The sequence below is a fragment of the Myxozyma melibiosi genome, assembly GCF_037950935.1.
Source record: "Myxozyma melibiosi strain Phaff 52-87 chromosome Unknown BZA70scaffold_1, whole genome shotgun sequence".
NCBI lineage: Eukaryota > Fungi > Ascomycota > Lipomycetes > Lipomycetales > Lipomycetaceae > Myxozyma > Myxozyma melibiosi.
The window spans coordinates 1,191,022-1,214,606 of record NW_027042915.1 but is presented as its reverse complement, the minus strand read 5'-3'; the positions used below and the strand labels follow the sequence as shown (position 1 = coordinate 1,214,606).

Genomic DNA, 23,585 nt, shown 5'->3' with positions numbered 1-23,585 from the left:
GGGAGTGGGCGTTGGGGAGGAGGCGGGAGGATGGATTGTTTACGTTTGGAGCCAGGTCTTCTACCCGCGGAACCCCACGTTCCCCACCAACAGCGCAGGTCTCAACAAGTCTGAGAGGAAAAGGTCCGATGAGAGTGCCGAGGTGTGACTCATTGTCTGCCGCGGTCTCGACCAGGTGCCGTAGTGAGTGTAGTTGTAGTTCTTCTACATTGCTATTGTTGCTATTACTATTGCTATTACCATCTTCTATTCTCTATAACAATTACTACTACTATAACACGAACACCCCCGGAACAACTGCTCGGCTCTGAAGAAGCGACGAGCAAAAAATCTGTGATCCGGATTAAAGTTAATTCATTGTCGCACAAATAAAACCTTAATCACACAACAAAAACTGGAATAAATTGAAAAATGCCGCCCGCCGAGGAATAAATTTTATAAAGAACGTCGTCGTCGCCTGCTCTGTTTGTGCTGAATAACTTCTTGCAGGTGATTTGATTGTAATTGAACTTCATCATGGACAGCGAAGGACCGGAGAAGAACCTGCATCCGACTCATATCCGCGATGAGCCCGAGAACATTGCGTTTGCGATGCACGAAGACGAGGAGCTCGAGGATATCCAACCTCCTGATCCGCAGGTCATGAACAAAATCTACCGCAAGCTCGACCTGCGAATTATTCCCGGTCAGTTCGTGGTCTCTGCTTTGATGACTACTTGAGGTTGATCTTACTGACACTTTCCCGCAGGTCTCTGGTGTCTCTACTTCCTCACCTCGTCGATCCGGTCAAACGTCAGTCTGGCCCTGACCATGAACGCGTCCGAGGGCGACACCATCGTTGACTACCTCCATCTCACCACCCACGACACCTCCCTCGGTCTTGCGCTGTACTATGTCGGCTACGTCGTCTTTGATCTTCCGTTCAATCTCATCATGACCTTCGTCGCTCCCCATGCTTGGATCGCGCGCAATGTCACCTGCATCGGCATCGTGGGCGCTTGTATGGCCGCCATGAAGGCCGCTTGGAGTTTTATGTATGATCCTTCCTTCTATCTTCATCTTCCCTTCTGATCTCTCTTCTGACAATCACCAGTCTTTTGCGTCTGATCCTCGGTATCATGACTGCTGGCCTCTGGCCCGGTATGGCGTACTACCTCACCATGTGGTACCCACCCCACCGCTGCGCCCAGCGCATCGGCTTCTACTTCACCGCCGCCCAACTTTCCGCCGCCGTCGTCGGCCTAGTCTCCGCCGGCTTCCAGTACATGAACATGGACCGCGGCCTTCCCGGCTTCGCCTGGATGTTCCTCATCTACGGCCTCATCACCTTCGTCCTCGGTGTATCTCTTCTCTGGTGGCTTCCCGACCGTCCGTCGCTTCGCCCGCGGTCGCGCACCGGCTGGGGCCGTCTTCTGCCCTCCCAGCGGCCTCCTCTCAGCCCCGAAGACGCCAAGCTTCATTTCCGAGACATGAAGCGGACCTACATTGCCCAGAAATGGACGATGCGCGACTTCGTCAAGGTCATGCTCGACGTCAGACTGTACCCGCTCGTGCTCATGTACTTTGGCGTCGTCGGCACCGGAATCGGTCTGCAGAGTTTCGCGACCGTCATCATCAAATCCATCAACCCGAACTGGTCTTCCGTCGACCTCTCGCTTCTCTCGGCTCCGATCTGGATCTGCGACCTCGTCGGCATCTTACTCGTCACCTCCATCTCTGACAAATTCCACAACCACCGCGCAATCTTCTTTGCCTGCCCCTGCCTCGTCATCATGACCGGCCTCATCGTCACCACCTACGCGCCCCACGACTGGCCCCGCTACGTCGGTCTTCTCATCACCGGTCTCGGACTCGGCCCCACCGTGCCCATCTGCATGACCTGGACCGCCGAGATCTTCCAACCCCGCCACGGCGAAGTCGGCACCGCCGTCGCTACCGCCGTCGTCTCCGGCCTCGGAAACCTGGGCTCCATCACAACCACCTACGCGCTCTACTCCGGATGGCCGTCCGACAAGGCCAACGGCTACAGAAACTCAAACATGGTCATGTTCGCCATGGTCGGCTTCAGCATCGTCGCAGCGGGTATGTGCACTTCCGTCAGGAAGTTGCTCGGCGACCCCATGAGTCGGGAAGCGCAGTGGGCGCAGCAGCATGCTGCCAGAGAGCGGGCGGATGCGGAACTCGCTGCGGCAGCGGCGGCAGAGGCATCTGCGGGTGACAATGCGGTTGCCGACTTGACGACCGAGGATGAGGAGGAGATCCGGAAGTTTTGAGTAATAGAGGGAAAAAAGTGTATGAATAGTTAGAGAAATTTGCTGGAGTGGAAGGGTATAATTGGATACGGTGGGATATATTTAATAACAATAGGATGATTATAATGATTACATGGGAAAAGTACATAGAAAACAATTAGCTCTAGAGAAGTCTATGAACTAGTGCAAGCAGCATGAAAAAAGATCAAGACATCATATAAAAGACATGAACGTAGATATCCATAATTTACAGCATCGTCAAACTATCCATACACACGTCTCTCCTTTTCTAACCATTAACTTCTCGTCCCCGAATACCGTTTTTTCGCAACCACCTTGTCCATATACTGCGTCACAAACTCATCAATCTTCTTCTTTTTCTCACCCGTCAGCTCGCTCGCGTTTTTCTCAGTATGCTTCCCCACGCGCATCTCTTTCTCAATCAAAATCTGCACAATCTCCTTCGAGTACTTCTTCACGCCGTCCCGGCCGAATTCTTTCTCGTACCGTTTGACCATGTTGGGCACGTGTTTGGCAAACGTGTTGCGGATCTTGAGCATCGTCGCGTCTTTTTGTTTCTCGCCGTCTTTCGCAGCAGGGCTCGCCTCCGACTTCTCAGGCTTGCTCGATGACGATGAGGTCGAAGTGTGATTGTGACTATGATGTTTGTGGTGTTTGTGGTGATGATCCTTGTGATGCTCTTTATGTCGCCGATGACCGTTCGTTTCGTCCTTTACCTTCGCTTTCGCCTCGCTCGCTTTCTTCATCTCCTCTTCTCGGCGCATTTTTTCCGCCATCGTCTGCTGCGCCTCATCAATGATCTTTTGTAAATCAAACTTTTCCGGCTGCTGCTGCTGCTGTGGTTGCTGTGGTACTTGCTGTTGCTGTTTTCGAGATCCAGTCTCAGCGGCTGCCACTTCAGCGGCTGGAAATTCCCATTGCGTCCGATTGTCAATCTTGTTGTAGTAATAGATCTGCTTGGTATTCGGATCCTCCGCTGCAGCCCAATCCGGATGAAGTTTTGGCGACTTGGGAGGCCCTTGTTTCTGCTGTGCTTGCTGCTGCTGCTGCTGTCTGAAATTGTTGTTGTTGTTGTTGTTGTTGTTGTTGTTGTTGTTGTTGTTGTTGTTGTTGTTGTTGTTGTTGTTGTTGTTGTTGTTTTTATGTTGTTGTTGCTGGCGAAACTGCTTTTGGTTGCGGTTGCCGAACGCAGGTGATTCCGTGCGCGACTGCGAATCGGACTTTGCAAACCGCTCGCTCTTTGGAGTTCTTTCTGGCGCCGCAGCAGACGCTGGCCGATCCGGTGTCTGTGCCGACTCCGTCGCTGCTGCTGCTTCTTCAGGTTTCTTGTCGGATTTCGCGGGTCGCTCGCGCCGAGGGATGCGGTACGCCATTTCCAGACTCTCCCAAGCCGAGCACAGTTCGCTCGCGAGCGTCTTGATCCGCTCGTGCTCGCTCATCTTGGCCAGCTCCTGTACCGTATTCTCAATCTTCGAGCTCGAGATTTTGTTGCGCGTCATGCGTGGCCAGCGCGATAGAATCTCAAGTACAATAATGATGATGTCGTCTTCGGTCTTCCAGTCCCGCAGCAACGTGCCCAGGATCTGGTACCCGTGCATCTGCATCACGCGCCGCTGCACGCCTTGGTCTTCACTCATGTGGATGCGTTTGAGCAGCTTGCTGACCAGCCATTTCTCCTTACATTGCAGCAACGAACTCATAATCTTCGAAACACTTTCTTCCTTCACAGCACGCGTGGGCAGAGTAGACACGTACTCCTCGTCGTCTTCGCCGACTTTCTGCTTCCGTTTCCGCTTCGGAGCCACGGTCGCCCAGTCGTCTTCGTCGTCGCTCAGCCCGAGCGCGTCCGCCAGCGCCTGAGGCAGTTTCGATGCTGACTCGGTCTGCGTCTTGCCGCCGATAAAGCCGATGCAGTTTGGTTCGCCGCAGTAGCATGGCTGCGCCTGGGCGCCGTACCGGTCGACGTTGTAGTCGAATGTGATTTCCTCGCCCTTGATGATGTCGCGCTTGGCGAAGATGCCCATCTTGAGTTTGTTTTTGACGACCCATTTGTCGACGAAGCAGTTTGGATTACACGAGTGATTGCAGAAGCGCGCCAGGCAGCCCTTTTGCGTCGCGTCCACAAACTCACCTTTCTGCAACATCATAAAGTAGAAATGCTTGATCCCTTGCTCATCATACTCAATCATTCGCTTCCGGAACCGTCCTTCGTCAATCACCTCGCCAATGTACTCGTAGATGAACGTGCCCTGCTTGATGTTTGCGCACGCGCGCATGCCGTAGCCTTTCATGTCGGTGCGGATGATGTCGATCGGCGCGTACTCTTTGCGTTGGAAGCGCTGGTTCTGGCAGTCGTCGCCGCAGTTGCATTCGCCGTTGACGCACTCCATCGAGGTCATTCGATTTATGCAGTCTGAGAATTCATCACAGGCAGTGTTTTTGCCTCCGTCTAGATATGTTTACGCGTTAGAGCAATACAGTGAAAAGATTTTGACCGCAGAAGGACATACCCCACGACTCTCTACAGTCGCATGTCATGATCTCCTCCTGTCCAGCATCGCCGAGATACTTATTTCCATAAGTGCATTCCATTAACTCCTCAAAGGTCTTTTTCGCCTCTTCAGTTTTCGAAGGAAGCTCATTGAACAAAGAGGGTGGCTTAGCAGAACCCAGGCCGCTGCCCTTCTTGCCTGCTTTCGCAGAAGCGATTAGAGGAGTCGAACGCCCCGAGTCTGAGTTGTCGCGAGACTCATCGGATCCAGAGGACGCGTATTTGTCTGCATTGTCGAGTATCATGGCTTTTGCGGTGGGCTCGGGCGAAGACAGCGCGGAGGATCGCGAGGAAGCTGTTTGCGAGCGTTGCGTGCGGGCGGTCGCCGAGGCCGAGGACGAGAGAGGTTTGTGTTCTCGTTTGATGGCCGGCAGCTCTGCGTCGCTGGTCGTCGAGTCGCCGGACGTCATCTAAATGCAGCAAGTAGAAAAAAGAAGTATGCAGAGGGAGTGTCCGTGGTAGTTGGTGCAGAGGAGCGAGTGGAGGACTGAATTGCGTGGTGGAGAAAGAGATGGCGCTCAGCTCTCAGCGCGCGCAGAAGAGGCTTGAAAAGGTGGAAAGCAAAAAGTAAAGGACAGAGAAGATGATTGCTGGTAGGAGCAGAGCGCGAGCTCGCCTGCGATTGAGAATTGAAAGGCGAATTAGCTCCTGGAAGTGAGTAGAAGGTGCAGGGCGAATTGGCTGAGGAAGGAGAGAAGGTGTGGAGGTGGTGAAGAGGGAGAAAGAGACAAAGAGCCGTTTGGCCACAGATCCGGTTCACGATTTTTCCCCTTTGCGAGATTTTGGAGGAGATTTACTTGATGCTGCTACAGGATGAGATTGATTCCAGAGTTATGACTTGTGTATTTTTTCCAATTGAGCAATGTATGAACAGAGCGAGGAAGAAGTCTGGTTTTTTCTTGATGAAAAGGGCAGCCTACGAGATGCCCGAGACTGGAACGGATATGAGAATACCCGACTACGCGTAGATGTCTACACCGACAAGAATAACAATTCATACTGACGATCAAACATGAGCTATCCTGCTCAATGCGCTTTCTAGTCCGCGATATCCTCTAAACCGCTGCATCAATGAGAATAAACAAACCAACTATGACTGCTAACAGCCGGCACAAATGCGCAAACATCGAGTGCACCGCCGGCCAAAGGACTCCTCCCAAAGATTCTCCACGTCTTCTTTTTTATTTCCGCGCCAGACTCAACCACCGCTGCTGCTGCACTCAATTTATTCTGCTGTGTTTCATTCAGTGTTTTGCTCTTCAAGGCCTCTTTCATTTATCTTACAATCGAATCTTCTGAGAACAAGCGGGAAAAGTAACGCAGGATGCAGTTGACTCTGAGAGATATCAAGCGTCAGAAGTGGACCGTCGACGTCGAGCCCACCGATACGGTACGTGTTCATTCCTATATCCTGCCGCTTATCTTGCATCAGCCTGTTTGGATTCACTGTGGCTCTTTGCGATGCACCGTCTGGGTTGTGTAAATAGTCGTGATGGCCTGGTCTTGATCTCGTCTTTGCTAGATCAAGAGAGACCTAGCTACACGCTACAAACCTTGCTACGCCCCATTGGATCAATCGCGTCTTCTTTGCTAACATCACCGCTCGTCCTTCTAGATTGCTTCAGTCAAAAAGACCATTCAGGAACAGAAGGGCTGGGATGCCGATTTACAGATGCTGATCTACTCAGGTAAGCTGCTTCCACGCGTTTTGGTGCGCCACGCCTCTCGCCCACTATGCTGACGTGGTCCACCTCTTTCTCCGACGCGCAGGCAAGACATTAGTAGACGATCGCACCGTAGAGTCCTACAACGTCAAAGAGACCGATTTCATCGTGTGCATGGTCAGCAAGGTGAGCATTATCTATTTGATTGGAATCTGGCTATGGTTGCGCAGATAAGTTCTGTGCACGTGTTGTGGTATGGACAAGCATCTAACCCCACCTCCTCAATAGCGGAAACCCGCCCCTGCTGCTGCTGCTGCTTCGACTTCGACCCCGGCTCCTGCCACTCCCGGTCCGGCTCCTGTATCCACTCCTGCTGCTCCTGCTCCTGCTCAGGCTCCTTCCACGCCCGCAGCTCCTGCTGCTGCCGCCCCTGCTGCGGCCCCGGCCGCAACTCCTGCCGATGCGGCTACTCCTTCTCCCGCATTCAACGATCCGTCGGCATTCTGTAAGTTTCAAGTGCTGACAAATCAAGCTGTATATTTGTATATGATCTGACTCATATCTTCAAGCTATTGGAAATGCGCGCGAAGCGGCTATCGGAAACATGATGGAGATGGGATACGAGCGTGAGGCTATCGAGCGAGCGATGCGCGCCGCGTTCAACAACCCCGATCGTGCAGTCGACTATCTACTTAACGTGAGTAGCTGGTAAATCATCTAACGACATGACTTGGTTTGCTAACAGCGAGCCATCAATAGGGAATCCCAGAGCACTTGATCCGTGACGCTCCCCAACCTGGTGCCGCTGGCGCTGCTGCTACAGAATCCGCGGGTGCTGCCGAGCCCACTAGCCCAACTCCTGCCTCGGCGACTTCGCAGCCTTCAACTGGTCTCAACCTGTTCGAGGCGGCCGCGCAGGCTTCTCAGCAGCGAGCCAACCCTGAGCCGGCCAGCGCTGGTGCCTCGAGCCTTGATTTTCTGAGGAATAGCAGTCAGTTCCAGCAGCTGCGGGACCTGATCCGCCAGCAGCCCCAGCTTCTGGACCCTATACTGCACCAGGTCGCTCAGTCTAACCCACAGCTTGCGTCGCTTATACAGTCCAACCCGGATGGCTTTGTTCGGCTATTGACCGAGGGTGCCGATGAGGAGGGTGCTGAGCGAAGCGGCTACCAGATCGAGGTTACTGCTGAGGAATCCGCTGCCATTGACAGAGTATGTATTGTTATATTGATCGTCTATAAGTATTGCTTGCTAACTGATCTGCGTGTAGCTCTGCAACTTGGGTTTCGACAGACAGGTCGTCATACAAGCTTACTTTGCTTGTGATAAAAACGAAGAGGTTGCCGCCAACTACCTTTTCGAGCACGTAAGTCTTACTCCCAAGCCTACTGATATATCTGTTGTTTACACAAACTGACTTTTTCCTGCGGGATAATAGGGGCATGAGGATGAAGAGTAAACGAATGCTTTGTTTGAATTATGTCGGACGGCTATTTAGTGGGACTATTATTACTATTTATAGATAGTCTTGAATCATAATGTAAAGACTGTTGTCTGTCTGTTTCTCATGCGTCTATCAAGACATCTGCTAGGGTGAAATTCGCTGTCGTGCACAATGCTCATTCAAGTAGAATATATCGGACTCAAAATATCATACACTGCTCATAAGACCCGACATCAGCGACGTCCACGTCCACGTCCACGTCCACTAGGCCTACCAACTACACTCGCCATATCCCTCTTACTCAACACAAGACCTCTATTCGTAAACCTCCCCACGCTCGAGACCTTTAACCCGCGATCTCTCTTCTTTTCGTTCGCCTTCTTTCCCGTCCTGGGCGCCACAGGAAGCACGATACCCGCCTCCTTCGCGTCCTTTTCATACTTTGTCTTGCGCTCGCCCTGTTTCTGAATCATGCCCTTCCGCATCTGCATCGGCATCTTTGTCTTGTTAAACCGCTCGGTCTGCTTCTCCGCCAAACTCTGCGGATTCAGCGAGTAATAATCGTGTTTCAGCCGGCCATGCTGCGCGCTACTTTTAATCGCCAAGCTATCGATCCGCGCATCTAGCGTCTTCAACCTCGTCTTGCCGATCGGATCGAAGCTCAGATCGCCGCCGTCGATCGTCGACAGGCCGCCGTGCTTGTTGGCTTCTGAGAGGATGTGTGATTCGGTGATGAGCCGCTGCAGAGCAAGGTCGTGCTTGAGGTTGAGTTCGTCGTCGTTGGCGTCGTCGTCGCCTTGCTTGTGTTTTTTGTTTTTGTGTTTGTTGAGCAGCGCCTGTTTTTCGAGTTGCAGGTCCGATTTGGGAACGCTCTGAGACTGTATTATTATAGTTATCGTTAGCTTTGATGATCTCACGGTCGGTCAAATTTGAGATAGACATACCATGAAATTCCGCTTCTCCTTCGGTGTAGGTTTCGCAAGCCGTTCAGATTTCGTGCCGTCGAAGCGAATAACAATCGGCTCGTCGTCCGACTCGTCATCTTCTTTCGCGTCTGTTGTCGGATGCGTCTTTTTAGAGGTCGGTTTGGTGCTGGAGAATTCGTCGTCAAAGCCGTTGAATTCGCTCGAGTCGCTGTCGGAATCTTCTTCGTCTTGTGATGATTCTTCTTCGTCGTCTTCCTCTTCTTCGTCGTCTTCTTCCTCATCCAGACCCTCATCGTCCAGATCAAAGTCGTCCTCGCTAAGATCATCGTCCTCCTCTTCAGGTCTAATGATCCTCAGCCCATCAACCATCTCACTTTTCTTCTTATCCTGCGCTTTCTTCTGTCCTCCTCCCACAGCAGACTGTTTATTCTTCATCTCCTTCATCCTCCGCAATCTCTCCATGACATCCGCCGCAGACTCCTCCTCCTCCTCCTCTTCTGCCTTTCGTTTCTTCTTCAACGAAGTTTTGTCGGTGCTCCTGTCATCACCGCGCGCCTTCTTCGTCTGGCTTTTGCTCTTCTCGGCTTTGATTGTACTCTCCGAGCTCTTACTCGCCGCCGCTGCTGCTTTCTGATTCTTAGCGGCCTTCATAGCCGCCAGCTTCATCATCACACTCGCTGCTGTTTCTCCCATATTGCCCTAGAATCTCCTCCTTCTTCTTTCGCGTAGATTTATCGAGCTTAGATCAGTATCTTCAGCTCAGATGGTCGAGATGGGAGCAATAAAGAGAGAAAAAATAATTCAGGGGTAGCGCGTTCACGTGATCTGAAAATTTAAAAGTATCTCATCGGGTTGTACTTTTGTTCTTTCTCGAGAAGGTTGGTATAGTCTATAGATATCAGAGCAGAGCTCGTGTTTGTTCTTTCTGTTCTGGTGATATACCTGCACTTGGAATCTACTTACGAAAAGGAACAATGACACGCTTCCGCGGCTGCATCGACATCCACGCCGGCCAAGTGAAGCAAATCGTCGGCGGCACGCTCTCCGAATCCGACACCGCGGGCGCGGAGCTCAAGACGAATTTCGTCGCGAGCCTGCCTGCGTCGCATTTTGGGAAACTGTACAAGGATAACGATGTGCGGGGCACGCATGTGATTAAATTGGGACCCGGCTGCGATGATGCCGCGGCGGAGGCGTTGGGAGCGTGGGAAGGTGAGTTTGCTGGTTTGGAGGGGGGAGTGAGGTGAGAGTTGTGCTGATTTGTGGTTTTGGAGAGAGTAGGTGGGTTACAGATTGGTGGAGGAATTACATTAGAGAACGCACAGGAGTGGATTGATAAAGGAGCAGATAAGGTACCAAGTCCCCTCACAAAGAGTCTACATTTCGCACAAATGCTAACGACATGTCGAGGTCATCGTCACATCATACCTATTCCCGAACGCAAAACTGGACCTGGAGAGACTACAGAAGCTGACAGAGAAACTGGGCAAGGAAAGATTGGTCATCGATCTGAGCTGTCGGCGACGGAATGAGGAATGGATCGTTGCTATGAATAAGTGGCAGACCTTAACCGAGACCAAGATTGACAAAGGTTTGTTCTCTACTTTTTTATGGAAGTGGTTGATGTGCACTTACTGACGAATATGTGCTGCAGAAACACTGGAATTCCTATCCCAGTTTTGCTCAGAATTCCTCGTGCATGCCGCCGACGTCGAGGGACTCTGCCGCGGCATCGACCAAGACCTCGTCGTCGCGCTCAGCAAATGGTCGCCCATCCCAGTCACCTACGCCGGCGGCGCCAAGAGCATCGAGGATCTGCAGCTCGTCGAGCGGTTGAGCGGGGGCAAAGTTGATCTCACGTACGGAAGCGCTTTGGATATCTTTGGAGGAAAGCTGGTGAAGTTTGAGGAGTGTGTGGAGTGGAATCGTCACCATTAGTTTGGGTTGTAGATACTGATAGAGATAAATATCTACATTATCTATTGAAACACCATGTAACGCCAAAACCTATTTACAAAACAAAAGTCTTAAGAGGAAGAAGGCAGCATCATGCTCTTTTTCCCGTGAGACTAAACATCAAAACCGACAGCCCATTTTTCAAAGCTTGTCGCAGCGCAACTATATCGAACCGTCAGCCATTATCAAACAATAATAAACCCAAATAAATACATACCCCCAACACGCTTCCCGTTCCTCGCCGTACCAGCCATCCAAGGCACGGCAAACAACTTAAGCATCCGCCATCCGAATCCCTGGAACGCAGGCGAGAAAACCTGGTCTTTGACCGTCACGTACGCAATCTTGAGCCATGATCCGTTTGTGTGGGCGATGGCGCGCATGTACGTTTGCTCGGCGCGCATGTCGATTGCTTTTGAAAACATGTAGAGCTGCGCGATGCTGTTTCTGAAGGGTTCGAAGATGTCGCTTTCGTACGAAACGTCGGATGCGTCGTCGTCGTCATCTGAGAAATCAATCAACGAGTCGGGATACGTTTCTCGCGCTGCCTCCCGCTGTTTCTCGTCATCATCAACGAAGTCTCCCTCCTCGTCGCCAGCCACGTCAGTCACCTTGCCGCTCTCAGCATCCTTCTGCTGCTGCATCACTTTCAAGAGCTGCTGAACGTCATTATCCTCATCGTGCCGCGCTTGCGGGTGTAAGCCGCTATGCTCGTCGGCAACAAAACTTGAAAGAAGATCAACAAGGTCTGAACCTGTGAGTTGGACGGCCTCGTCGCCGGGTCTATGGCTGCTGCTGCTTGGGTCTAGGAAGTCGTTGATCTCGGACATTGTAGTGTGCGCTCTATCAGAAAGCCTCTGTTTTTTATCGCAGGTATATAAGCGATTCTAGCCACAAGTAATCACAGTATTTTCAATTATTCAATCTGAGATCAACGTTCGGTCGCTCCTAATCGCTTCGTAGACTGCTATCGAAATCGAATGGAATACAAATGCTTGAGAAACCGATATCCAGTTCTTCGTCGCTTACGCTGACACCAACCCCGGCTCTCGTACCTCAGCTTACTTAATATCCAGTCAACCAAACCGCCCTGTTTGTGATTCGACCCGCTCAGAGTTGTCCCTTTACAGGATTGTAGGACGGGTTGAGAAATGTCTAAGACAGAGAGTTCTGGGGCGGGTTGGCTACTAATTGTTCCGATCGGGGTATTAGAGTATGGAAGGTCTTGGAGAGGGGATTGTGGTTATTGGATTTCATAGTTGCCGACAGAATGTCGCGGTAACAGATTGGGATTCGTTATTAGATACCGAGGAATACATTAGCTTACAAACAAAAACATAAAGCAGAAAGAATAAGGAAAAGGAAGGAGACGTAAGGACAGAAAATCGAGATCCTCTAACGAAGTGTGTCATCGGTCAACGCCGACCGGCTAATTACGCGGAATCCAGCGTTCTATGTTATGCAGAATAAAGACGCCAGAGCTAGGAGACACGTGGAATTTGTAGCGAGTGAATCACAGCGAGTGGAGAAGAAGTAAAAGAGAGAAGCTGGAAGAGGTGAGATGGGAAAGAGAAGCGAGTTGGTGTGATGATGGAGGATCTCGAGATTTGCCAGCCTTCTGTTTTTGGCGGGAAGGAAGAGGGAAGGGACTTACTCAGCCCTGGATTGAGAGGGAAAAACACATGTTCGTCAACACGTCAGCGCTGGTGAGTATACGCAGGTTTATGATTGCGGGGGAAGATTACAATCTACGCCTGATGCAGTACGCAATCAATATACGACGATATACAATCTACGAGATGCGACTGCGGAATACGCAATATCCCAGAATTAGCAGGACACGCAAAGTTGTTTACGATCAATAGATTAAACAGGCGGGCGAGAACCGAGGGATCTCCGAAGCAGGATCGACAGAGAAGGCATATTGCTTGATATCAACAGCGCAAACGAATGCAGGCAGGAGCGAGAGAGGAGGACTGCGTGCGCTCGATTTGGGTGTGTTGGACCCAAAGAGGGAGGAATCGGGTACGCGCAATCTCGAGAGATTTATCGAGGGTGATCCTCGTCGTATATCGTAGATTGCAGGTCGTAGATTGCAGATTGCATTCGGCAAGAGCAAAGAGCCGATGCGGCGAACTTTGGGAGAGGATGCAGGTATACGCAGGGAGAGCAGCGGTGGGATTGTAGAAGTGGCAGCAGTAGCAGAGTTGTCGTCACAAACAGTCAATTTTCCCGAGAATGAAGGCGTGAAAGGCGCAGGCAGTGAAATGAAGACGGAATCCAGAGAGACCGAAATCTGACAACCACTGGCTGATATAGCGATGAATAATGCTTTTCAATCGTTTGGTAATCAGTCCGGCGAGGTGCGGAAGGTGTCTATAATCCAATTAAAGCACTACATTAACTATTACATTACTTGCATGCACTCATATAGCCGGACATAGCAAAAGGCAAAGATATTTTAGGAATGGCGGCGATGGAAAGGGCCCAAAGACTGAATGCCATGCCTAGCCATTATTCCCTTTCTTGCACCTTTCTCTATCTGTTTGCTCGAATATACAACAAATATAGCCTTAGTCTATTTATGCCCCCTTCCCTATAGTCTATTTATTTTTGATTGTTGTTAAAGTTGTCGTTTTTTCATATACGCTCGCAAACCTTCTTTGTTTTCTATTTTCTATTTCCCTTTCTCTATATTTTTTCGAACGCCATAGTCAAGAATCATGCAAGGCACCTTTTTTCCCTCTATTTCTCTCAATTTCCCCTTTCTATCCTTTTTGTTATTATGTTCTGATTCACAGCATAGCTCAATGCCCAAACTACAACTTCCTCCACCAAAAACCAGCCTGGACTGAAATTAAACCAAAACGAAATCACAATGAGTCCAACAACCGTCTGCACGTGAAAATCCTAATCATCTCCAAACTTTCCTCCTTGCGTCTGTCTGCTTTTATCCCGACGACGACGACGCCAGAACAGTGGTTCTGCACCGAGAAAACATCGTGGCGAAGGTAATAAAAAACTCGAATTGATTGACTACATTCTTTATCGCTCGTTTGCATCGAGTGGGGACGATGTCTTGTTTAATTGCTTGTTTATCTGCTGAAGATCATTGAGCTCCATCTCGTGATATTGCATATTGCGCCCGATATACATCTATCTACACCGCCAGTCTAAACGACTCGCATTTCCCCTTCTTCCTCTTTCATAAACCTAAACACCGGCAGCTTCATCAAATCTTAAATATATATCATATCGACTAGCACCGACCGCGGAAATTGCTTTATATCCGGTATCCGTGTCGAATTCCCAACTTTGAATAACCACAACTGTTCTCAGCGCTCAGAAGTTTGTTATCAATCATTAGAAATCCTCTCCGAGCTGCTCGAATGCCATTATTAATTATTATTACTATTAGTTATCCATTAGCTAACCCAATATCACTTTTTGTCTCGCAAGACTTTTCTTTGAAAACCAGTCAAAGCCAGTCCAAAACAACATTACACATTATATAATCAAAAAAATCAAAAAAGAAAAGCAAAGCAAAACAACCGTCGCACTTTTTGATCAACGCCGAAGTAAAGTGACTCCCACAGGTTGTAATTACAAAGAGAGCGAGGGTGGGCGAACGATGATTAGCTGTTATACATACACTTTTGCTCTCGCAAGAAACCAAACTAGAAGTCATTTAGAATCAAAATGAGACCGTCATCTTAAGATTGCATGAATGCAAAGTGTGTCAAAAATGAAAGCAAACTCAAAGAGCAGTCGCTACTGCTCCTCGATCTCGCCTTTTGCTCTCCGCACCAATACTTTCCACCGGTACCGCACAGTCTGCGCATCTCTCTTATTCAGAACCTGCGCATATTCGCCAAAATCCTGTCGTGGCAATGTCCGTAGCACCATCTCGACCTATCGCATCCGTAAGTCAGTACATCAACTTAGGGAAAATTATCAAGCAATACATACCAACTGACGATCTTCGTCAATCGTCCATGTCGAATTCGGAGCTTTCCTCCTCTTCGGGCGCACACCAGAGCTAGAACCAGCAGATCGTGGATCTTCCTGGCTTTCCTCCTCTGCTCCGGCCGCTGCTTGACTTTCATATCCGTACCCCTTCGTCCGTGGCTGCGATATTGTCTCTGGCTGCTGTACTTGCCGTTGCGCCTGTGGTTGAGCCACCGTCCAAGACGATTGCTGCTGCTGTTGTTGTTGTTGCTGGACACCAGGCGGCATATACGGTGGCTGCCGGACTGTATCGTACGCGCCGTATGCTGGTTGCGCAATCAGCGCATAAGGCTGAGGCCCTGCGTATTCAGCGGTCGACGGTGCCCAGGTCTGTCCCTGTGGTTGCGACTGCGAAAGTGGCTGCTGCTGCTGCTGTTGCTGCGCCTGTCTCGCCGGCCAAGAGACCGGCTGCGGCATCTGTTGTGTGATGTATCCAACCTGGCCCGGTCCAGAAACATGTGCGTACGACTGTTGGTCGTAGGGAGGGTAGTGTTGTGGAACAGCATAGGCGGGTTGTTGCGGATGGCCCTGATACGCGTACTGAAATGGCGGAGGCTGAGGTTGCTGGGCGTATTGTATGGGTGGCTGTGATGGGAAATTTTGTTCATGCTGATGCTGTGGTTGCTGCTGATGCTGATGCTGTGGTTGCTGCTGATGCTGATGCTGTGGTTGTTGTGGTTGCTGTTGTGGTTGCTGATTCTGTAGCGAAGGTGGTGGTGGAGGAGGATGCGGAAATGACGGAAACTGACTTATGGATTTTCGCTTACTCGAGGCACTTGCAATCGGCCGCTGTTCAGACGACCCTGTCCCCTCCACCGGAGCCACCGGAGACGACTGCAGACTCTCTGCCACATCCTTCTTCACAGCAGGCGAGCTTTTGTCCCCCGCAATTGCCTCTACACCCGCCGACGATTCTTTCTCACCTCTTTCTTCCACCCCATCGCTATCCTCTGACTGCGCTCGCGGCGACGCATTCGCAGCCGTGCTTGATCTCCGATTCACAGCGTCGGTGGTATCTTCTGAAACCTGCGGCTGTGGCTGCGGCAGCGATTTCGGGGGATCGTCGTCAGAGGGGAGATGAGATGGGAGTAGTTTGGCATTGCCTTGTCGGTTAGACTCATTGAGAATCTGATCAATATTCATAGACCTGAGATCTCGTTCGCAGTCCTGATCCGATAGCAACGTGCGGGCAACTGGCGTAGAGAGAGAGTGTAGGGTCGACAAGGACAAAGATCACAGAATGGAAGCGATAGATGCAGAACTAATTGCGAAAGAAGACAGAACGCCAACAACGGGAAAAAGGAAAATAGAACTCTATGGCAGGTGCAGATTGCTATTCCCCATCCGCGAAAAGAAAATCACAGCAAGTTGATGGATAATGAGAGCCGAGGAGAGGAGAATCGAACTCTTTGAGCAGAGTTGTTGTTATTGAACTTTGAACTGGAAGTCTGCGGTGCGCTCGAAGCTGCTGGTGCTCAGATCAGTAGCGTGAGATGATTGGAGATGGTGCGGTAGATGACAGGTTGATGAAGAGAGGATCGAGATTCGTGGAAATCGGACTTGTGCAGATAGATATCGAGACCGTGTTGTGGTTTGATCTAGGATAAGACGGAACGATAAGTTAGCGTGGATGTGACGATGTGCGAGAAATAAAGAGAACAAGAGAACGGATATATGTCTCGTCTGAAGATCACAGAGGCAGCAATTGCAAAACAAGCCGGAGCTGGAAAAGGAGAGCGAATGAAAACAAAGAAAGAATCGGAGGGACGTACACTGGATGCTATCCGAGGCGTCGCTTGCTGCTGAGATATGAGCAGACTCTGCCGGGTCGTGACTGCGCGGGCGACGAACGTTCCACTGTCGAGCGGGTGGAAGCGAATAATGTGGAGAAAGATATATGCAGATGTAGATGTGGAGAAAGAGAAGAAGAGGAAGAGGAGAGCGGCCCGACGGAGGTGTTATTGAGAAGCCCGCGAGACCAGACAGATGCCGAGGAAGGTGGAATTTAATTGAGTGGGCTAGTAGTTGGTAGTGGTAGGTAGTATGGAGAGAACGAAGCGAGCTTAAGTTGCTGGAGCTAAATCTTGGAAGCTAAAGTGACAAGAAGAAACGTGCAAGCGACCGAAATGCAGATAAAAGAGAGGATCGAAGGGAACGAGGAAAAAAGTATACGAGAGTAATAAAGTCAATATATGAAGTTAAAAGAGAGAGAGAGAGGAAGAAGAGAAGAGATGCAACAGAGAGAGAACGATGATGGGAGAATGGTATGGGAAAAGGTGGTGGAGGGCACCGCGAACAAGAGCGACGATATCGGGTCGACAGAGACTAACAGAATTAGAATTAAATCAAATGCGACACTACCGTCGGCAAGAGAGACATAAAAACTACTTTTCTGGATATCCCTTTCCCTCGCAGCGCCCTTCCTCCCGACGACATCGCAGGAAAGACAAAGACACGCAGACCTCCTGAAACACGCGGGCGGAATGGACTCTAGAATGAGAAAGAGAAAAGCCAGAGAGAGTGCCGGCAAACAGAGCAGCGAAACCAACAGCGCGGCGACAGGTCAGGAGCGCAATCTGGAGAAATCACCGAGGACGACTGGAGCCGAGGAGGGACGTAATATGGAAATCGAGAACGAGCAGTACGATGTGGCCCCCCTCGACCATGAAGAATGTTTACAGGGAACTGTCACTTGCCCGGGGGGTCCTGCCGCTATGCGCATCTGCTGGGCCTTTTTATTTCCCTTTTCATAAGCCGGGACTGACGAAGCAGACACGATCAAACTGAGATCGCATGTCCTGGAGCGTAAAAGGTCGGTGTCAACACGCGGCTAGTTTGGAACTTTGATTAAACTTTTGTGTAGCACTCTATCTGCGTTGTTTTTGTTTACACTTTTGCAGTGCGTTTGTATACGCGCTATCCACACCTGGCGCGTACCCAAATAAAACCCGCCCGCGAGCAGATCTGCCACTAAATTAGACAACACACGACGACTCTTTGGGTGCTCGACGTCGCCTGCTCCTTTTTGCATGGCTGCAGCTAGCCCATAGGCATAAGACCGCTACGCGGCTGTGGACCCTCATCCGCTTGTGCGTGCAGCTATCTAAAGTTGGAGGACAACGCAACCGACGGCGCTGGAGCGAGAGCAGAGCCTGAGGCCACTTGGCCCCACCGCTCCAGGTGCTGCTGCTATATCTAATACCAATCTCGCGCAGTTTTCGAGAACAGCGAACCGCGTGGAAATTAACCCGACCGTCAGAGCGAGGGCGAGGTCTGCTAGTCTTACTTCCATACGCTCGTGCGTTCTTTCGCTCCCACATCTACCTGTAGATATCCGTTGCTACTGCCAGCCCACTCTGCCGTCCCCACCGTTGCTGCTGCTGTTGTTGTTGTTGCTGCTAATGCTGCTGCTCGTTTCTGCAGAGCTCCCACAGCCACGGCAACGGCCACTCATCGTCTGCTCTGCGGTAGCACAGTCGTCACACAGACACGCGTACTATTGCTTAGTCGGCTTCCCTACTTCCCATCTGTTGTCCTGTCACACCTTATCGTCCACCCGCCGCCAGACTGCAGTTCATGTCGACCGCAATCGCCGCCACATTGCACTCGGATAGGACCGAGAGGGCTTTTTAGATTATGCTAGTGGAGAAGGGCGGAAGGAAAGTAAGGCAGCGAGAGTGTGAGCCAAGAAGCAAACTCTCCTTCTCAGAGCTGCTTTAGTGGGAAATCGGCGATTTTTGCTCGCATTTTACCAGAGGCAAAAAAACAAAAAAGAAAACAGAAAAACAGACAGCTTTAAACCTTAACTCTAAAGCGCACCCTCGGGTCTGCCTGCGTGCAAAGGAAAAACCTTCAGCAAGATGAAAGTAAAGATGACTGCTAGCTATAGTGCTATTTTGTTCCTTTTCACACCCCCTCTCCCTCTCCTCAGCTCTGGTTCTCAATTGAAGCTAGCTGACGTCCATGTGATTGTCCCGTTATGTTTATTAGCACGGAGCCCTAGCTGCTGATCAGTCAGTTAGTCGACCGTTGTCCCGCTGCTTTGTCTAATTCAGTTTAGGAATTGCCTACTCTATCCTGCCACGACTGAGACAGCTAGAAAAGGAACGCCGACAGGGAAGAGTCGAATGGTCTGGTTTTTATTTACTTAATTAGGGATAAAAAGCAACTTGCAAGAAATCCCTGTCGCTGGTTTTTGCTTTCCGAAACGGCCGTTGCAGTTGCTAATAGTCGCGGGGATGGCGGCGGCGGCGGTGGTAGAAGCTCACACATTCGATCTAGACGAGTAGATGAATTCTTACCAACTCAGATGACTTGTGTTATAGCTGCACAAATAATCTTTTTGTAATCAAATACAACATAATCGGACTCTCTCTGAACGGGGTGCTTTGAGCGCCATAGACATTGGCCTACCAGGCGAGCAGAGCTGGCGATCGTCGCAATTCGCCTGTATCTCGAATGACTTTCCGATCCTGTATCGCTCGTCTGATCTTCTAGATGATTGTCAAGACAAAAGACAAGAGAAGTGAAATAAATCAGTGAACGGGATAGGAAACCGGGTAGACTGAATACTCGACTGTTCCCCCATACAGTCGTAAATTTGCATCCTGAGCAGATCAGCTCTCCGACACTGATGCCGGCCTACCTGAAAGCAATCTATATCATATGCTTGAATATTTAGACAGCGCAGGATTCTTGAGGATAGTCGGTAGATATTAAACTAGCTGACGTAGGCAACATATTAAAAGGTCTCGGTCACACGCTCGGTACCCTGCTCACCATCCCCGCCCTCTTCACTGCTCCAGCTCACTTGACAGTACTTGTATTGCGTAAATTAAAAAGACGGTAGAAAATATCGGAATAAGTGCTTATATGTATATATACCTATGTGACGTATATTAATATATGAAGGCGATGGCAGTCAAAGAAGCTGAGGATATGGCGAGGCGCAGAGGATCTGAGAATTCGCACTTTTGCCCGCTGGCAGCGTGAACGGCTGCTGTGATCCGTCCTAATTATCCTGTGTCATATATCAAGTTCATACTATGCGCAGAAAGGAGATTGCTTTGACTTCACTTGATCTGGGTACTTGGATATATTAGGGAAGAAAGGAATGAAACTCACGGTTTTGCGAATAGCTCTGCTGGTTTGTTCGCAGAGCAGATGTATCAACACTACCGTCTCCGCCAACCACAACACTTCAGATCGTAATTGTTTCCTTACCGTGATGCACCCAACAGAATCAAACCTCTTTACAGTGGTCCGAAAGAAAGTAGAAGAAAGGTCGGCGATCTACGAATCCACGAAAGAAAACATTTAAGGAAAAGATTTGGGTTTGGCGTATTGCCCCTTCCAGTAAAGTAGCCGAATTACAGAAAGGGCAGAGTCGACAAGCAGCAAAAGTAACTCTTAAGAGATCTGATTACCACCGTGGTTGTAATCGAATAACATCTCTTTGCTACAGCAACAAATGCCTCGATCAAAGAATGCAAAATAAAGTGAGACAGAGACAGTGCCTTTGATCTCAAGTACGACAAAAGATGATGGCACGGATCCCGAAACAGGCTTTTGGCTGGCTGACCTTTTGCACGTACAGGTCGCGCGGCCCCTCGAACCAAACCATCCTATCTCGAGCCCTTCTTTTCCGCCAGCACCCGTCCGTCCGCTGCTTCTTTTCCTGTTCTTCCTCCTTCTTTTTCCTTTTCCTTTTTCTTTTCCTTTTTCTTTTTCTTTTTCATTTTTCCTTTTTTCTCTTTCTGTTTCCTCGTCGGATTGCCTTACGTCCTTGATGTGAGTGAAATTCGAACGCACGAGACGACGCCTTCACGCGCGTCCTCTCCTCCTGCATCCTCCTCACCCCACCTCCCCTTCCCGGCTCTCCCCGCGTGCGCACTCGCCTTTTTTACCACCGCACCAAGCCAGACATCACCCGAACGATGTGGTGCTATATATATCCCCTGCGCCTATTAAGCGAACGAGCCAGCGACGAGGCTCTGCGCTGCAGACCAAGGGCAGGCCGAGGGCCGCGCCCAGTAACCCAAATACAGTTCGGCTTTCCTATAAAGGTTAAAATTACGGCCTTTTTCTTTTTCTTTTTCTTTTTCTCTTCCTCTTTTCTTTTGTAGTTCTTCTATCCGTGGGTCCGGAGGCGATGGGTGGAGACAAGAGAGAATGAAAAAGAAACCCGCGCTAGAGCTGGAATAATAGCGCAGGGGGCGGAGGGAAAGAAATGCTGTCGTCATCAGCGATTTCTCTTCCTGTCTGCCCGGATAGCGTCGGAAAAAGCGGTTGTCTGCTCTCGTCTGCCGATGAACTCGAGATAAACGAAGTCCTGCGTTCAGTACCTCGAGCAGCAATTTACATCTAGTTTGTAAGCGACAGTGCTGCCTGCTGCTGTCTCGTCTGCTGCTGCCTGCTTCTCGCTACCTTCTGCAGGAAGAAATCAGTAGCAGCTGTGCAGCCCGGCTCTGCAACCTGAACCCGGTGTCTGTGTCAAACAAACTCGACTTTCACGAGCGGTCCGAGCTTCGCGCTGCCTCGGGTTGTCGTTTCTTTTATCTCTCAGGCTGTGGTGCAGACTGCTCATCCAGATAGCCCGGAACAGTCAAGCGCGCTGCAATCTAGATGTTTGCAGACTAGTCAGAACATCCTGCATTCACTATCTTTCCTAAAAGAACATCCAAGCTCCTGCGACGATAGACGGTAGCGGCGAGGCTGACGAGGGATCTTAACTAAACTTTAGGTAACGAGTTCTCGTTAAACTTTGTTTCGCGCACTCTGACCTCGCTCGGTGCTGACGTTAAGTGCGCGAGGTGCGGCAGGGTAGGAGTTCTCGGGATTCTCCTTGTCTATGTGGAATATCATCTTGTGTTGTATCTGGGCGCGGTCGTGGTTTTGCCTGTTTGCTGAGGTAGTAAAGACTCAACTGAAGAGAAAGAAACTGGGAGATTAGAAGGAGGGAATTACGGAAGCGAAGGAAATAGATATGATATCTGAAAATAATCTCAGACACGTCCGGGTCCAAAAGTCACATATGAAAAAAACACAAAGCAAAAAAGCAAAAAGAAAATAAAAACGGGAAAAAAGGAAAGAGCAAAGAAAGAAAAAGTAATGGGAAAACTTGACATGAGATAACAATTAGCGTCGAGTCGACAGGAGACAGTCACATTACAGATGTTGGAGATGATGGCTGATACCACACACCATCGACCTCGACGACGGCAGCAGCAGCAGCAGCAGCAGCAGCAGCAGCGTCACCACACGTCTGACAGTCTCTTTTAATACCCGCCAAACACACAATTAGCTGAACGAGCTCACGTCGCGCACTTGACGACGCACTGTGCACTCGCGCCCGCGCCCACGCCTGCCGCCGCCGCCGCCGCCGCCGCCGCTGCTGCTGCTGCTGCTGCTGCTGCTGCGCGCGGGTTCTACGCTAGCGATGCAGCGACTCGACACAGTCCACGGCATATAGACTTGCTCGCAACTCTCAAGTCACTCAAACTCGGAATTTTCTTTTCGTCATCGCTAAACTCTACTTCCTCCTCTCGCTATCGCGCGCCGCTCGGTCAAGCAAAGCAAGACGGCAGGCAAGCAAGCAAGCACGGGTGTGCTGCATATCAAGAGATGACGACTCTGCTCTGCGCATTTTCCAAGCGACAAGAGCCGTACATCCGTCCTTGCAAACACAGCTCGCAATGACTTTACTCCTGCTGCCGTCGCAGCCGCTGATTGTGGTGGTGCTGGCGGAGGTGCTGAAGGTGGTGCTGGGTGCTGCATCTCGCAAACACCGGTACCGGAAAAGTCAGACGAAAAGCACGCGCGAGCGAGCGGGAGGCTTTTTTTGCCAATCTCTCGCTACTCGCGGGCTTTCTCCATTGGCTACCAGTTAATCTGTCTACTGGATCTCGTTTGTCTCTGTTTATTTCGTCATCGTTTGACAGAAAGGGGGAAGCGAGCATCAACTTTCCTATACCTCCTCTGATACATAGCCCATCCTCTCTCGCTTTGTAGTAGTCAACCGTCCACTCCACCTCTCTGCAAAACTCACTTGGACACCAAAATGCACGCGCGCCAGACCCATGCGAAAAGCAAGCCGCGAGACCTGCGCGCGATGCAAACCTGTGGAGCGTGCTGCGAGCACATCTTTTTACACTCACACTCATCTTATCACCTGCCTATTCTGTCGAGTCTGCTCTTTTTGCCTGCTGCAAGATAAGAGACAGAACTGAAAAGGAAAGAGGGAAAGCTATGGGCAGGAAGTAAGTCACAAATTGTGTCTGCATCTCTCTCTCGAAGTCTCCTATCCTGTCTATGCTTTGTCTATTTATCTGTCTGTCTGACTGGCTGGCCGTTCATTCACTTTTCTTTTTTCTTTCTATCTTTATTGCCGCGTTTGGTCTGCCTGCTCACTCTATCTATCTTTATTTATTTCGCTAATCTCGCGATTGCGAGCGAAAAAAGACAGCAGTTGATAAACAAACGGTCTGAAGTGCCGAGACGAGACAAAAGACGCTACACTAGCACAGAAGTCGATATCGATAGAAGACAAGTCTGAAAGCTGTCTATCTGTAGACTGAAGAATATGTCTTTTATTCTTGACAAAGTAGAAAACAGTCCATCAATCAATCAATCATCATCTCTCTCCAAACGCGCACTCAAAAAACCCCATCATTCTTCCCCACTGTCACCACCCTCTCTTCCTCTCTCTGTTTATCTTTATCTGCCCTGCTCGCTATTATTACTAAACTGTCTCGCTTGCATGTG

At 50.2% G+C, this 23,585-nt stretch overlaps 7 protein-coding genes across 7 annotated transcripts; 3 read left to right on the top strand and 4 right to left on the bottom strand.

Annotated features, from left to right (window-relative positions):
• The first annotated feature begins 286 nt into the window (after positions 1 to 286).
• On the top strand, positions 287 to 2,411 carry BZA70DRAFT_15981 (high affinity nicotinic acid plasma membrane permease-like protein). Its single transcript, XM_064909774.1, has 3 exons — positions 287 to 685; positions 749 to 1,034; positions 1,094 to 2,411. The coding sequence occupies exons 1-3, from the start codon at positions 517 to 519 to the stop codon at positions 2,271 to 2,273; spliced, it is 1,635 nt and encodes a 544-aa protein (XP_064770530.1). The 5' UTR covers positions 287 to 516; the 3' UTR covers positions 2,274 to 2,411.
• Positions 2,411 to 5,564, bottom strand: BZA70DRAFT_16040 (uncharacterized protein). Its single transcript, XM_064909778.1, has 2 exons — positions 4,784 to 5,564; positions 2,411 to 4,722 (listed from the first exon to the last, which is right to left on the bottom strand). Exons 1-2 carry the CDS (start codon positions 5,232 to 5,234, stop codon positions 2,549 to 2,551), a joined length of 2,625 nt encoding a protein of 874 aa, XP_064770529.1. The 5' UTR covers positions 5,235 to 5,564; the 3' UTR covers positions 2,411 to 2,548.
• A 320-nt stretch (positions 5,565 to 5,884) lies between these two features.
• On the top strand, positions 5,885 to 8,145 carry BZA70DRAFT_271463 (uncharacterized protein). The gene is made up of 8 exons (XM_064911484.1): positions 5,885 to 6,214; positions 6,440 to 6,512; positions 6,595 to 6,674; positions 6,777 to 6,993; positions 7,058 to 7,185; positions 7,248 to 7,700; positions 7,759 to 7,854; positions 7,927 to 8,145. The coding sequence occupies exons 1-8, from the start codon at positions 6,149 to 6,151 to the stop codon at positions 7,945 to 7,947; spliced, it is 1,134 nt and encodes a 377-aa protein (XP_064770528.1). The 5' UTR covers positions 5,885 to 6,148; the 3' UTR covers positions 7,948 to 8,145.
• BZA70DRAFT_271458 (uncharacterized protein) lies at positions 8,146 to 9,715 on the bottom strand. Its single transcript, XM_064911483.1, has 2 exons — positions 8,877 to 9,715; positions 8,146 to 8,810 (listed from the first exon to the last, which is right to left on the bottom strand). The coding sequence occupies exons 1-2, from the start codon at positions 9,549 to 9,551 to the stop codon at positions 8,166 to 8,168; spliced, it is 1,320 nt and encodes a 439-aa protein (XP_064770527.1). The 5' UTR covers positions 9,552 to 9,715; the 3' UTR covers positions 8,146 to 8,165.
• Positions 9,716 to 10,827, top strand: BZA70DRAFT_271457 (phosphoribosylformimino-5-aminoimidazole carboxamide ribotide isomerase). Its single transcript, XM_064911482.1, has 4 exons — positions 9,716 to 10,070; positions 10,140 to 10,210; positions 10,269 to 10,449; positions 10,513 to 10,827. The coding sequence occupies exons 1-4, from the start codon at positions 9,833 to 9,835 to the stop codon at positions 10,794 to 10,796; spliced, it is 774 nt and encodes a 257-aa protein (XP_064770526.1). The 5' UTR covers positions 9,716 to 9,832; the 3' UTR covers positions 10,797 to 10,827.
• A 78-nt stretch (positions 10,828 to 10,905) lies between these two features.
• On the bottom strand, positions 10,906 to 11,644 carry BZA70DRAFT_264858 (uncharacterized protein; the record flags this gene model as incomplete). The annotated part of the gene is made up of 2 exons (XM_064910931.1): positions 10,906 to 10,976; positions 11,032 to 11,644. 2 exons carry the CDS (start codon positions 11,642 to 11,644, stop codon positions 10,906 to 10,908), a joined length of 684 nt encoding a protein of 227 aa, XP_064770525.1.
• Positions 11,645 to 14,585: 2,941 nt separating this feature from the next.
• On the bottom strand, positions 14,586 to 15,965 carry BZA70DRAFT_264857 (uncharacterized protein; the record flags this gene model as incomplete). Its single annotated transcript, XM_064910930.1, has 2 exons — positions 14,586 to 14,726; positions 14,784 to 15,965. 2 exons carry the CDS (start codon positions 15,963 to 15,965, stop codon positions 14,586 to 14,588), a joined length of 1,323 nt encoding a protein of 440 aa, XP_064770524.1.
• Positions 15,966 to 23,585: the final 7,620 nt, after the last annotated feature.